General features: G+C 36.3%; 1 protein-coding gene across 9 annotated transcripts in view; it reads left to right on the top strand.

Moving 5' to 3' along the window:
- CGNL1 (cingulin like 1) overlaps nt 1–14,241 on the top strand; it is a 63,161-nt gene extending 48,920 nt beyond the window's left edge. For 7 of the 9 annotated variants that reach the window (XM_074917458.1, XM_074917454.1, XM_074917455.1 and 4 more), the window contains 8 exons: nt 931–1,092; nt 1,885–1,974; nt 7,679–7,762; nt 9,555–9,679; nt 10,220–10,328; nt 11,219–11,382; nt 11,548–11,712; nt 12,003–14,241. In XM_074917458.1, the coding sequence (XP_074773559.1) occupies nt 931–1,092; nt 1,885–1,974; nt 7,679–7,762; nt 9,555–9,679; nt 10,220–10,328; nt 11,219–11,382; nt 11,548–11,712; nt 12,003–12,135 (1,032 nt within the window). In that variant the 3' untranslated portion in view covers nt 12,136–14,241. Of the gene's footprint in view, nt 1–930; nt 1,093–1,884; nt 1,975–7,678; nt 7,763–9,554; nt 9,680–10,219; nt 10,329–11,218; nt 11,383–11,547; nt 11,713–11,999 lie in introns of all 9 variants that reach the window. The other 2 variants (XM_074917461.1, XM_074917460.1) reach the window with 2 other exon arrangements.
- Nucleotides 14,242–14,784: the final 543 nt, after the last annotated feature.

Here is a 14,784-nt window from a genome sequence, read left to right as displayed (position 1 = left end):
ACATAAAAGATACCAGTCCTGAGAGCTGTCAATCCAGTGTCGTCCTGAAATGTTAAATGCATCTGAAATGCTTTTAATACACATACCTCTGCACTTAACTAGCTGTTCACCAAGTCATGCAGATGTCCACTGCTTTGTTGTCAGGACTTGGCAAAAAAGCAGCAAACTCTGTAAACAGTCACTAATACATTATTTCAGCTTCAGTAAAATAAAGATTTGACTAAATAGATAAAGAATGTGGAAGGCTGTATGCTGAAGAAAAAAAAAAAGCCTTATTACATATACATGTCACATGTTAAGTTGCAAGTATAAGGAATTATGACAGTCTCACCTAAAAGCCCGTTCACTGTTTTTTTTTTTTTTCTTAAAGTACCATGAAGGTTTTAAATAATTTTGAGTACATGCTCAGGAAACTTTTGTCTTCAGCAGATAGCCCTACTATATCAAAAAGTTCTATTAACGCATAGAAGTGTGTGTGTATGTTAGCAACTACATTACTGTAAAATGCTGTCATCAAAGTGCCTCAGACATAAAAGCTACGTAATCGCTTCAAAGATAAAGTATTGGTAGTCTGAAAAGGAAAGGAATAATATTGCAAAAGTTCCAAAGATAGAACCGTTTGGAAAATTGTAAAACTTTTGGCTTTCTGTAACTGGGTAAAATGAAACAAGTAAAAAAAATCCCACTATATATAATTGTCCGTGTAACACCTATAGTGTGAAGCATGTCTTTAGAGCTGGTATTTACTCCAAGTTTATTTTCTTGGTGCCATCTTGTGGATAAAACAAGAATTGCTGTGAAAAGCATATCACTCCATGCAATTTGTCACATTTCCAGATCTGTCACGTTTGTAGTCAGTCCGCTTTGCTGACATCACTTATGTTTTAGAAAGTACATTATAAAGGGTATCACCATAACTTACTGTTTCAGATGCATCTTATGGAAGAAAACTTGAGGGACCACCAGAGAGCTCAGGATGAGGCAATAACAAAAACTCAGTTGCTGGAACAGACTGTGAAAGGCTTGGAATATGAGTTGGAAGCCAAAACCCACTTAAAAGAGGATCGGGCGAGACAAATCAAACTAATGGAGGTAAAAGACATTTTTAAGGGTTGGAATCTTATTAGAACTGATTAAAATAATTTTGGTATTTCAGATGGATTCTGCCTAGGAAGAAACAAAACAACGATGCTGTTGAAAATCCATGTAGTTCTACTGTAGGAATTATTCTGGTATATTCTAAAGGTGATGTGTTAGCGTATCTATTGTAGCACGATGTGTACAAAATTGCAATTGTTCTTTCATCATTTTAATTAGCTTTTAAATTAATTCTCTCTAGAGTTTATCAGCAAAAGTTGTATTTTTTTTCATTCATAGGCACGTCACTCAGAACTTCAGAAGTATTTAGATGCGTAAGTTCTATTTAGCACCTAATACCGATTCATTTGAGGAGCCTAAATAACACTGTTATTCCAACTACGTTGCTCCAGGGTTAGCGTCATAACTGTTCGGCTCAACTAAGCTGTCGTTTGACCTTCATAAACAAACACTTTTATACCATATGAAAAATTTGTCTTCCAAATGTATGATGTAACTTAGACATTCTAAAAACAGTCTCTAGAAACATTACAGAATTTCTCTTGCTTTCTCAAAATTGGTGGGAAATGAGACTTCTATTTTACTTCTTTCAGACAAATTTCACTTTAAAGGCTTATCTACCTGCTGTCTCTTTTTCTAGTTATGTGTTTTCAGAGGCGTTTCACTTTTCAAGCCTAGGCTTTCGGATAGTTTGAGTCCTTGAAGTTTAAGGAAGAATGCCTTGGGAGCAATCTGAAGAGGATGGGAAAGTAATATGATGAAATAACTTCTCTTTGTTCCACTTAGGACAAGTTATCTCACCTGGAACTTGAGCTTGATGAAGAAAAAACGAATTCGGATTTGTTGTCTGAGAGGATCAGTAGATGCAGAGAACAGGTACTTGAACAAGTTTTCCAACTGTTGTAAATGATGAGGAGAAAGTGTTATTAGGATCACAAACAATATTGATGAACTAAGTAATTACTAGCAATAGGGCTTCTATATTATACTTAAGCAGAGTATGTAAATCTGAAAAACCAAGGTTCACAGACATGATTAAATATGCTCCTCCGTGTCATCACAGACCAATTTTTTCTTGCTTTTCTGCCTGGAAAACTGACACAGATTGCATATAAAGATTGAAGCCCAGAATTATCCTCTGATATTCTTGATGCAGTGAGCATCAAGTAATCATTGATGCATGCAGAGATGATGTCATCTTAGGCTTGGTTTTAGGTGGTGAGGCTATCAGAGAAAGCCTGTTGTAGAAAGTGTTGAAAGATCACAATTTTTTGACCTTACTGAAAAGTAGGTCAACATAATAGAGTCTTGATTTCAAAGGAAGAGGAGCTTAGGAAATCATGGAATTAATTAGTGAAGTCAGCTGAACTAAAAGTGCTGGTCAGTTTAAACAGAGAGGAAGCTTTGTTTTTATTACAAGTGTAAAAAATGATTAAGGTGTATAAGACAGTTGGAAAGCATTTTCTCCATAAAAATATTGGTCATTAATTTCATAATTGTTATATGAGTAGACAGCCAGAAAGAGGGGAAGAAGGATTTACTATCAAAGTTGTGTCTCATGGGGCAGAAAATGTAAAAGATAAAGTGAGATTTGCCAAGCTAAGTGAGACCTGTCATAATAATGCAAACAAATAACAAAAAGGTTCTTCACTGTAGAAGAAAGAAGTTGTGGAAACTATATGATGAGGTATCAAGTCAAGATGAAAAGTAATCCAGGTATGCCTCCTCAAATAGATGAATATCTTGCCTCGGCCTTTAGTAAGGCCAGTGGGTGTGCAGGTGGGAGGGAGTGGAGTGGGCTAATGGAGATGAGACCATTGAGCTGGAAATCACCAAGAGAATTAGGAGTTCGTTGTTCTGAAGAAAGAGGCCTTAATAATATTATTCAAGATTTCTGAAAGAACTGAGTTATGAAATTATAGGTCCAGTAACAAAGGTTTATAATAAACTAGAAAAGTAGAGAATAGGGCCTGATGACTGAAAAAGTAACCAGAGCATCCGTGGTCGAGTAGGTCAGTATTGTGCAAGTTTCTGATTAGTCCGTAGAAAAGAATACAGCGATGTGGTTGCCTTGCAATATCACAGCCTAGACAATGTTCTTTGCCTTAATTTTACATTCTGGAAGCTGTGAAACTGATGCATAACTCATTACAGCATGTCTACTACTGTAGCTTTACATGAAGCCCAGTACCTCATCAGTAACTTCCTAGAAGTCCAGGAGACAATTTGTATTGAGGTACATCCCACAATAGCCTGTTCTGTTTTCATTTCTCTTTTCTTTCTCAAAAAAAAAAAGGATTACTGGCATTCTTTTGGATAGCTTTAATTTCAGAGGGAGAACAGAAAGTAAAATCTTAGTTTCTATGTCTTTTCACTGAAATTGTATATTCCACTGAGACAGTTGGAGAGTTTTAAAGTGAGTTGGAGCTCAGCTTTCTTGCATGCGTCCTTGAAACACCAAGGCACCATTACTAGTTTGGTGAGACTCAGGTTACTGAGATTCTGTTTGATTGCAATATAGTCTTTTTTGCTGTTATTCCACTGATACTGTACAGACTCGGAGTGAAATAGAATGTAATAATGTGGGGCCGTGCTGCTGTTAAATTAGGAAGCCTTTCATACCAGAGTCTATGTCTGTGTAAGCCTGGGATAAAAGAACCTTAGTCATAGCTGCACTAGTGGGTACTGGAGTAGGTTAATGTGCTAACTGAATGGAAACTTAAAATACAGATGGGTGACCAAAATGTTACATAATGGGTAAAAGACGTGTTTATTTTGAGGTCTGGAGTTTCTCATTTCACACATGAGTTACAAAGGTTGCTTTGTTTTGATTTTATGCCAGAATGACTAAGTAGTCAAATTACTGAAGAGTATTTCAGGGTCTGCTAAGCATTTATAATGACATGAGAAATTATAATGGATTTGTTTTGGTAATATCTGTATTTCTGTAAATGTTTTTTTATTTATAAATCTGTTATTTTAATATACTGATAATGAACTATAATACTCAAATTTCCAGTAAAAACAAATTGAAACAAATGGTTCTATTTTACAGAGAAAGCTAAATGTTTGAATAAACACTGGCAAGGCTGATAGTTCACATTTCATTTTGAAACCCTTTTGAATCAGAAAATGGCTGCAGGAGATAGTGTTCTCATCTTCCCTTCCTTGTTCTGAAGTACCACAACAAAATGAAAACAAAAAAATTTTGGGGAAAGGTGGATCATATCCTATTAGTTTTTAAATTACAAGGTATTAGCAGCTCTGGAAATGGGCAACACACACACAAACAGAAAGCTGGAGGCTCAGATGCCCTTTGAGTCTGAAGTGAGCAGGGACAGGGCACAGTTTAGTACATGATGGGTTTTTTCCTACAAACAAGTGAAAAGGAGTAACTCCTGCCATTTTGTTTTTGCAAAGATAACTGAAAAATACTTCAGATCCCTCAATTCTTGTATTCTGTGAAAAGGCCAACACGAGTCTATTGACTTCAGAGTTGTTTCCAGTAAGAGTGAAAAATGGACTAGTTACTTTCCATGACAATTTTAGAATAAATACGGAAGGAGAGAATTGGGTTGACTGCATCATTCGCTTCCTTTTGGTAAAGTGTTCCCAGTGGATAGCTGTGTACCTGTTCTTTAGCTGGCACCAGCTGTGGGAAGCAAGGGCAAACGTGGACATGAAGGTTGCTTTTCAGCTGTGAAGTTTGGAAGGGCTTGGTTTGACTTTAGCTTGTTTGTTAGACATTGGGGTTTTTTGGTCACATACTTGAGAAGTGTACATGTAGGTGTCTGTCTGTCTCTTCCCCCTCACCCCTTACCTATTTTTTTTACTTTTCCCTACTTGGGCATTAACAAGGAACATAGGCTGGGAACCTAGAGTGAGGGGGTAAACAGTGGTGATAGCATCTAAACTATTATTAGGAATCAAATTGCTCTCATAATCATGAACTCAGCAGCTGCTTCTAATCCTGAAGCTGGCACAAAATGCTGTTATGTCTAATAAAGCTCTGTAAAATCTGATACTATTGCTTTTCTCAGTTCTTTGTTAGCATTCTTCAAATCCAGCTGTGATAACTGTTGCCTTAAGCTGCAGAACTTGTTTATTCTTTTAACATAATCAAACTACATTAGACACAGGAAAGGTAGAATGTGAAGCACAAAGCTCCACATGGTACACACCCAGAGCCTATCTTAACTGTCGTGAAAGAAATGAAACGTTTGAGCACATTCTGGCACTTTTTCCCAGACAACTGGGTTTTTTCCCTTTGTTAAGGAAAACAAAGTTGTTAATTCTGTGTTTACTAATGAAAAGTGCAAGGAAATAAGTGAAAACAGTTCCCACCTCCCCCAGCAAGACTTGCCCTTCTCTTTTTACAAGCTCTTGTATATATTTGCATGTAGCTTTCTGATCCTAATTAGATATAGTACTTTTCCCACTGTTTTTCTGTGAGGTTGCTTTTAACATGAGGTGTCCAACAACAGGAGCAGTCATCTTGGAAATATAATAATTGTCCTCTAGTTAATTCCTTAATTTGAGATCTCGGGAAGGTTTTGTTTGTCACAGCCTTTGCGCACAGTAAGAGCACGGTAGAACGGTAGAGTGGTCCATTAAGCAAGTTCCTACATAAAACAAAAACCCTTTCTTCAGTTAACAGTTGCATTTTTAATTAGTCATTCATTTTACTACAAATTTTGCTCTATTTTTCCTGTGTCCGTCTTCATTGCTAAAGCAATTACAGCAGAATAAATTCTACATAATTCCTCACATTATAACTTTTAAGATATATTTCATTAATACATGCAGTTATTGTATACATGAGTGATTCTAATTTTATCTGTAAAATAATATTTCAATATATAAAATATTTTTGCTGTATAATATATAAAATATATTATTAGGCTTCTGTGTGACAGTGAGAGCTTTTAGATGATTACCCAGCTGTGTGAGAACACAGCCACGTGCTAACACTTGCAGTCCAGTAACTGTTATGACCTTAGTTTTCAGGAATGCCTTCTGCTGCTCTGAAACCATGCTGTGACTAACATATGCAGCTGCATGCATTGCTACTGTTGTTTATATTCATATGTTCCTTTCAAAACAGCGTAAATGCTGTCTTTTAAATGTGACTAACTAAAAATATATCTTTCAGTATTATAATGTGATAAAACCACCTGAGGTAAAATATCATGTGCTGTACTTGGTTAACCTTCATGTTCTTAGCATTGCTTTTGGATTTTTATGTGCAAGAATTTCCAATGGCTTTTGAAAGACCTTTAGTGAGATAAATCTGTAGCTTAAAATCAGCTTAACTGTGATGGTGTGTGTGTGCAAGTGTCACATGTAACTGTTGTAAAGCAGGGAAGAATGCCGTGGCCACAGAAACCTTGGTCAGTCTTTTTGCAGGTACAGTAATTGGCAGAGGTGATCCCTGTGTTCCCCCGGTGATGCTCATCCTAGTAAACACTGTGCAGAGAACAGCACAAATGCTGTGGTAACATTACAAATGCCTTTGCAGGCACAGCTAAAGAATTGAGGGCAGTCTCAGCAGGAATGAGAGGCAAGAAAAGTATTTGGGTGCTACAAACTTTTTCCTTTAGCCCTGAAGTTTCAGTAGCAGCTGTTAGGCAGTTCAGAGTTTCTCTTTGATCCTCAGATTTTTTTTTTTTCTCCCAGTGAAGCCCAATAATGAGATAAAACAAAGTAATTCTGTATTCTCATCTTGATTCTGTATCGTTAATACTCAGTATCTGTTAACATCTTACACATGGAGAATGTACTTTCCTTTTGATTATCAAATATGCAACTGAAATATTTACAGAAACTGTAGCAAAAGTTGTGTTTTAACAAAACAAACAAAGCCCATACCCTCCCCAAATCCCGAAGCTGGTGCTCTCCTGTACAACAGAAATAAAATTGACTGGAGGAGGGGAGCGGTGTTTGTATCCAGTACACATCAGAGTCTGGTGAAAAAGAGCTTTTACTATTTTCACGGACATAGTAAGCTGTAATTGTAGTGTCTTACTGAGTTCTAGGCACTTCCCTGCAGTTACCAGTTTGTGTTTAATAAAGTGAAACTCTAAAGTAGACGAGTCACCAGTTTAAAGGTAAGGTGTTCTTTCAGAGCTTCAGAATGAAGTATGAGGAAAACAGCTGTAGGTGGTGTTTGAAGACTGATGAGATGTGGCAGGGAGTTGAGTTCCAGAACATGATATGTGTCTCATGCAACATTTTAGAGTTCAGTTCCCTGCCTCAGAATATATGTACTGAACATCAGCAATACCCAGTGTGGCTAGAAAATGTCTAGAATAAGCACTGGGAATAATAACATGGCCTTCCCAACGCAGAAAATTCCGTTCAAGGTTGGAATTAGAAACTTCATCTGAAATCGCGTGTATGTCCTGAGTTCTAAGACAGAGAAATTGTTTCTCATTGTGTAGGTATATGTACTTTATGTATATTTATGCATACACACAGTATGCATACACACTTGTGTATATTTATGCATACACACAGTATCACCTAGATAAATGTAAACTAAATAGTTTCTTAAAATTTCTGTCTTTTCTTTCTATAATAGATTGAGCAAATGAGGACAGAACTACTTCAGGAAAGAGCTATAAAGCAAGATTTGGAGTGTGACAAAATTTCATTGGAAAGACAGGTAATTATGGCTGGCATATCATCACACTAGCAGAAAACAAACTGGGTATCTGCCTTCATTGGGAGACTCAAATAAGCATTTAAGAGTGCAGTGTTTGGTAGCTGGCAGAACCCCACCCCGGTGTGCTTCTGGAAGTATGTGTGAGTAAGAACAGATGAGGAAACATGAATATCTGAATATTGATACTCAAAAGAAGATACAAACTTGAATTAGGTTGTCTTCTCTTAGTATTCTTTTTCTTTCTGTACCCCTGTTTTAGCTTGAGTTTTGTCACAGTTTATGTATTTTGTATACTAAGCACTCACTACGAATCCATCTGTTTATATAAGACATTTTTGTTGTGAGTACAAGCATCTCTTTACCACACAAATTCTGTCTATATATTTGAGGCTCAAAGACATGACGAATAAGAAATGTGACACTCGATAGGCTACACTTACTTTAGAATAAAGCTGCGATACCTATATAAACTTTTTAAAAGCACATAAACAGAAAAAACTATAGAATATCAAAGACCCTGTTACACAGTTTAGCTGTAAATCCTTTGACCACTTTTGGAGGAGTTGTTGTTCAAAGTCTTAGCAGTACTTCAGGAACATCCCTGAAGTTAGAGCATAATTTCAAGCAATTGTGATTCTAGTTGAGTATTTTCTTGTATTTTCTTCTGTAGGAGCAAACAAGTGAAAAAAATTACATACCTCTGGAAGAAAAGATAGAGATTTGATGGAGAACTGCTATTCTTTGTTGTCTAGGAAGGAATATGACTCATGTTAAAAATACTTTCTAGCTTTTTACAACATTTTCCTCTCAGTTTAGTGGTCTTTGAAAGCAAGATTACAATCATAGCCCCCAGCTGAGATCCAGAGGAAAGTTATCCTAGCAAGTCATAGCATTACTGACAGTCTGAAGAACATAAACCAGATTGTAATGGGAATTTAGAGAACATGCTTGTAACAGACACCTGATTTGGTGCCTTAAATGATGTGAAATTATTCCCATCTTAATTGAGCAGAAAGAATGCCACCTACTGGTGTATCCCGTGTACATCCTTATATTTTATTTCTGACTTTCCTATCATAGCTTTTTTTAAGTGTTTGAGATCTGAAATCATGGTTTAAAGTTCTGTAACAAAGAGCTTTATTTTCTGTTCCTCATGTAACTCTTTTTTTTGGCAACTTTTCATTAAGTCCCCACTGAAAACCTAAATGATCTAGCCTTGTAAAAATTAAAGTGTAAATCCAAGCAAAAAGTTTTGCTTTTACAAATCATGGAGCTTGCAGTTTTTCAAACTATTTATTTAGTAGGAGTGGCATTGCATAGTTAAGAAAGGGGGGGGGAAAAAACCACGGTAATAACTTTGATAGAGTAAAACGATATTGGATGCAAGTAATTTTTTTGTCTATTTCTTTTAGCCATACACCAGTGAGTTACAGGGGAAGAATGCAGAATTTGACAAAAGAATTGTGTGGAGAGTAAAACGGGTCCAATGCTGTTAGAAAATTTATAGCAAATTAAGAAATGCTGTTGGAAGGAACTTGGGACCATCTGAAGTTCAAGGGTCCATTTAAACCTAAAACTTTAACTCAAGCTTGACACTAAGTTGTTTTTAATAAAGCACAGTAATAGAAGATTTGTTTGTGATAAACTGTAAAATCTCACAGACTCTCTTTTTCCATACTAAATTAAAAATACACTGATCACCTTGTGTTTGCCTGGAGAAATTTATTTTGTGTTAAGGTGATATTTGTAAATATGAGCATGTATGTAGTAATCATGTATATTCTAATTATAGAACAAAGACTTGAAGAGCCGAATCCTTCACCTGGAGGGTTCTTACCGGTCCAGTAAAGAGGGACTTGTTGCTCAAATGGAAGCAAGGATCACAGAGCTGGAAGAACGGCTTGAAAATGAAGAGAGGTGAAACTAGTTATGTTAAGATCACAGCATGTGTGTTTATGTTTGTTAATGTGGCCTCTTGCTAAGATTAAGTCTCTAATGCAATTAAGTTTTTTTTTCTCCCAAGCAGCAAATTAAAATGGTTACTGTTTCATAGGAGTATTGCAAATTTTCTTTTTGACTGAAAGCACACTAGAAGTTGCCCTATAAATTTAAAACTGGGCACAGTGCTAACATGGTTCCATACCTTAGTATTTTGTCAATATCTGATATCAGTAACAGGCTTAGAAATGCTAACTAAAGCTCACTTCATTGTTTACTCTTGGAGGAGTGGGGGGTTTTTTTCATAATGTTGCTCTGGTCACAGAAGAAATTCCTCTTAGTGGTTCATGCTTTTGAACAAATTTCTTAATATGTTGCATGGAATTACTAAGTCAGAGCAGGGGCTGTTAGTATTTATTTAATTCTTAGAAGATTGCTAAGGAATTATGTTAGCTAGCAGCACTGGAAGTACTTCGGTTCCTTTTTTTACAAGCCTGTCTCTTGTTTTGTTTTTTCTAGGGATAGAGCAAATTTCCAACTAAGTAACCGCAGACTTGAGAGAAAAGTGAAGGAGTTAATGTTGCAAGTAGATGATGAACATCTCTCTTTGACTGACCAAAAGGACCAGGTAAAGGGAAAACCAATATGCAAATATCCGATATTAATCCTACTAGCATAAATCACCATATATAAAAGATATGAGAAGAATATAGGTAGATACTGATTGTTGTTCTTGAATTCCCATTTAATGAGATCCACAGTTCCCATTGTCATCATGTTCTTTACTACTAAATTATTATCAATTTCTAAAATTATGAAAAGAAAGCACTTTATAGAAACAATAATAATTTTAAGAAGTAAAGCAAGTAACAGAACAGTATATGATCCTATAAATGCATACACCAACGAATAATTTATTCTGGTTTGCCACCATGAAATTTTATTTAAAGAAAGAAGCTATTTATTGTTAAATATAGGCTACAGGTATTAAGCGTATGTTGATACTCTAATAGCAGTGTGCTCTAACAGCCCTGTGGTCTTCACTGATTCCTTGCTTAAACATGGTTTGTTTCAGTACGTGAGTCAAATGGTTAATATTCTGCCTAGAGAATGAACAGAATGCTTCAAATCGCAGACATCTGTTAAGGGAACAGTCTTTTAAAATCCTCTGACTTGTTTTCAAACATATTTTGTAGTATCTGTCTGGTAATGTTGTGTAACTTAGAGACACTAATAGCTCCAGTCTTCCCTTACTGACAACCGGCTCTTGCTGTCTCATGACACTGTCTTACTCTGACAAACCTATGTTTGCTTGTGGCTGGTTTTTCTTCTTAAAAAATTGTATGCCATCAGTTTTCTCAAAGCTTAATGTGGACTTTCAAATATTTCTGAAGCATAGGATTACAGTGTCGCTGTACTGGCAAAGTTGTGTCTTTATTCTCCCTCTCATAGATGCTGGAAGAATAAAATTCCTTTATTAAAATAGTCCTCTAATCAGCTGACATGTAAATATTTCAGTTGAGTTTGCGTTTGAAAGCAATGAAACGTCAAGTTGAAGAAGCTGAAGAAGAAATAGACAGACTGGAAAGTGCTAAAAAGAAACTCCAGAGAGAACTGGAAGAGCAACTAGACATGAATGAACAACTGCAAGGACAGCTTAACTCTGCGAAGAAGGAATTAAGGTAGGGTGACCTGTCAGACCGTACAGTTATGTACCACACCAAGATTGATCTCTGGCTCCTGTAGTCCATGAACTGAGGGCTTCCTTGAACAAACTTCAAGCCTCTCATAAGCAGACAGAGTATGAGACAGACCTGTGAAAGTCTTTGCATTTCCTTTCTCTACAGATGTTCTCCAACTCTTTCCAGGGTGCTCCAGTGCCCAAACCTTCTTTCTGAGATCAGTCTGCTGAATAAAGTCACTGAGGCAGGGAATAAAAAATGGAAAAAGGTGGTGGGACTCAACACTCTTCTAATTTGTAGTAATAAAAATTTCCTGCTAAGGACTGAGAGGTACAGCTATCCTGTGTTAGTTTTCCTCAGCCATCTGTGAACATCTCCATATGCAAAGCTCACAATTTCCCCTTTGTGACTTTAATTAGAGGTGCTTGAAAATAAGATTGATTGATCTTCATTCTCATGCCTGTTCCTTTCATGTAAGATGTAGCCTATGACAAACTACCCCAGTTGGAGCACAAGTTTCTTTGACATCCTTTAGAAATGTAAATCCTGTCAATGTTTTAAGCTTTGCATGTAGATGTGCAGTTTTAATAGCAAAGACATGTGTATTTTTGTTTTAGTAGACTGAAGAAGTCACCAAGTAAAGTGTTGGCTGATTCTGATGATGATGATGATGATTTCAGCACGGATGGTGATAGTCTCTGTGAAGTACCTTCAGGAAGTGACTTTACAAAAGATGATGACACAGAAATCTAAAAAAGTATCAAATCTGTGGTTCCTTGGAAGTCCTGGAAGAATAACATAAATTATCAAGAAACTGGATATTCTAGAAGCCAAATGACACAAAGGGATGTAAGAGTTGGAAATACAATGTTTTCATCCATACTGTGCCATTTTCTTATTTAGATCTCCACTGTTTATGATAGAAAACAGGATTGCATTATAAAACAGCTATAAAACACAGAGATAGATGTGTATATATAAAACCACTACTGAAAACATGGGGATAATGTTTCACATTGGAAAGGAGATTTTGCTAAAATTCTGTTTAAGTAAAAAGCCATTTGAAAGTAGTTCAAAATTAGTTTTTAGTTATTAAAAGCTTCCCCCTAAAATTAAGGAAACCACAGAAGATTATTTAATAATTGTAAGTAGGGGGAAATGATGTATAAAATGTAAATATTTTAAACCTGATCTTTTTATTGACTACTTTAGTACTGTTTTGTAAAGTTTCATATATTATATAAATCAGTTTGGTATGTGGAGTACTTAAATTTATACTGAATGGTATATTTGGGTTTCAGCTTAGAAGAAAACAAATGAAAACGAATACATTTTGTGCATTACAGACCAGATTCACCGCTCCTGAGCCAGGAAGTACGTTCCCATTTTAAAACCAGTGCAAGTTTCATCGTATGTACTCTGTATGTTAGAGATCAAATGTTAATCCTGCCCGTTGACTTTCAAAGGACTGTCACCTCTGCATGATGAGTGAGGCTTGCCTACAGCTTTCTGTAAACGGTGTCTGGGAAGCTTTCTGCTCTCAGCAGGGAGGGAGGGGAATGAGGTCAGCTATGACATGGCAGCTTTCCTTTCCTGAAGTGGACTCCTGCTGCCAGGGGCAGAACATTACAGGCCTGCTGACGTGAGGAATCGGGACAGACTTTCCTTAAAGTCTCTGAGGAGTCCCACTCGTTCCGGTAAAATGACTTGTGGCCTTCGAATCAAGTACATGCTTAAATCTCTTCATTAATTGATCCAAAAGTTTTATGCACCTGGCACAAAATTGCATTAAGGAAACACAAAGCATGTAATCTGTTTTTTCTTTTTAAGCTGTTCTTGGGCATCCATTTGTGATATGTTGCAGTGTATGGTCATATATGCAAATATACATTAGTCTTTCAGTTTACAGAAGTACTTGCATTTTGGGTGATCCATCTGTTCAACAAACTTTGAGGGAAATTTAAAAGAAAAAAAGTATTGCAGATTTTATTTTAAAGCATTTTCCATTTTACTGCAAAAAAATTTTTTTTTCCATTTATATTACACCAGTCTGGTTTTGCTCCTCTGCACATCTACAATTCGAAGGAATGGGCACTACTACATAATTCTGTTAATAAACCATAGCTAAGTCCTGGCTGATTATTAGTATCTATCCCCAGTTAGAGGTTAGTGAGCACTTGTTCCTTGAATGGACCAAATAACAGTGTAATGTAATTGTAAATGATACTTTCAACTGAAGTTGCTGGAGCTTCCATTACTCCCACAAAGGCATCCACTGACGAGGATAAATTTCACAGCTCTGGAAGTGAGGCTGGTAGACTTGGGTAAGGCAAAAGTCCTGACAATGGCAGTGTCCATTTTCATACGAGTATATGAAAATTAACTCCTGCCTGCAGGATCAGAAATATATTCATGCTTAGCAGGTTATAGACTCTTTTGCCATGTAATTCCCTTCAACTTGATTTTGATGGTTTGAGATAGATGGGAAATAATCTGAATGGCATAGTTATAATACTCTGTCTCTGAATTCTGTATATCTTTTCAAGTAGCATACAGCATATATTTTTGCAGTACTAGCTTTACTATTTTGTCAACATAGAAACAGCCTTTCCTCAAAGATCTTCTGCACTATACTGTACTGACAATCATCATGTAACCTGCTGTGATTTATTTTTTGTTGTTTCATTTGCATATTTATGTAGGCTTAACTTTAAACAACTGATTCCAGTCTCCAGCACTCTGTCCTAATGTTCACAGGTGACTTATTTCAAACTACTGGAAGAAAATCACTTCATATTGCATCTACCTCCTGTTACACTAAACTGTAAAGAGAAATTCACGTAAAATAAACAGTCAGCTCTTTCAGTTCTGCTTTGTGTGTGCACATAGCTTGATATGACAGTTGAATTTCATGTGGAAGACACGCATTTAAAATATAACAAGAAAATTATTATCTGGGAAATACTGATGCTATAAACAAGTTTCTGCATTTTCTTCGTTTTGGATAGCTACTCCCCACCACGGCTTCGGTGAAAAGAACTGGTCTTTAGTTTGTTCATTTAGACCTGGAAATGGCATTTTCTCTTTAGAGTTCTCAAATGACAGACTAAGATCAAAGAAAAGCTTAAGGTGTTGAAAAGGGTGTTTCAGCTCATTCACAAGATAATAGCTGTGTTTCTTAACCCATGCTCGCTAGGGTGAGGGTAGGGTACAGGTCTTGATGGTCACCAAAAAACGTTGATAATTGTTTAAGGACTTCTCATTTGTTCACGCCATCTCATGGCAGTTTTTGATTAAACTCATCTTAAGTCGAGGTTTTAGAAAATTTTTCCCAGTATTTCCATGTAATCTATTTTTAAATTAATTTCAGAAGAAGCTCCTGACCCATAAAAGGAAGCAAGA

Source organism: Athene noctua, chromosome 13 (genome assembly GCF_965140245.1).
Source record: "Athene noctua chromosome 13, bAthNoc1.hap1.1, whole genome shotgun sequence".
Lineage (NCBI taxonomy): Eukaryota > Metazoa > Chordata > Aves > Strigiformes > Strigidae > Athene > Athene noctua.
The sequence above is the reverse complement of the archived record's forward strand: the minus strand, read 5'-3'. Positions and strand labels throughout refer to the sequence as shown.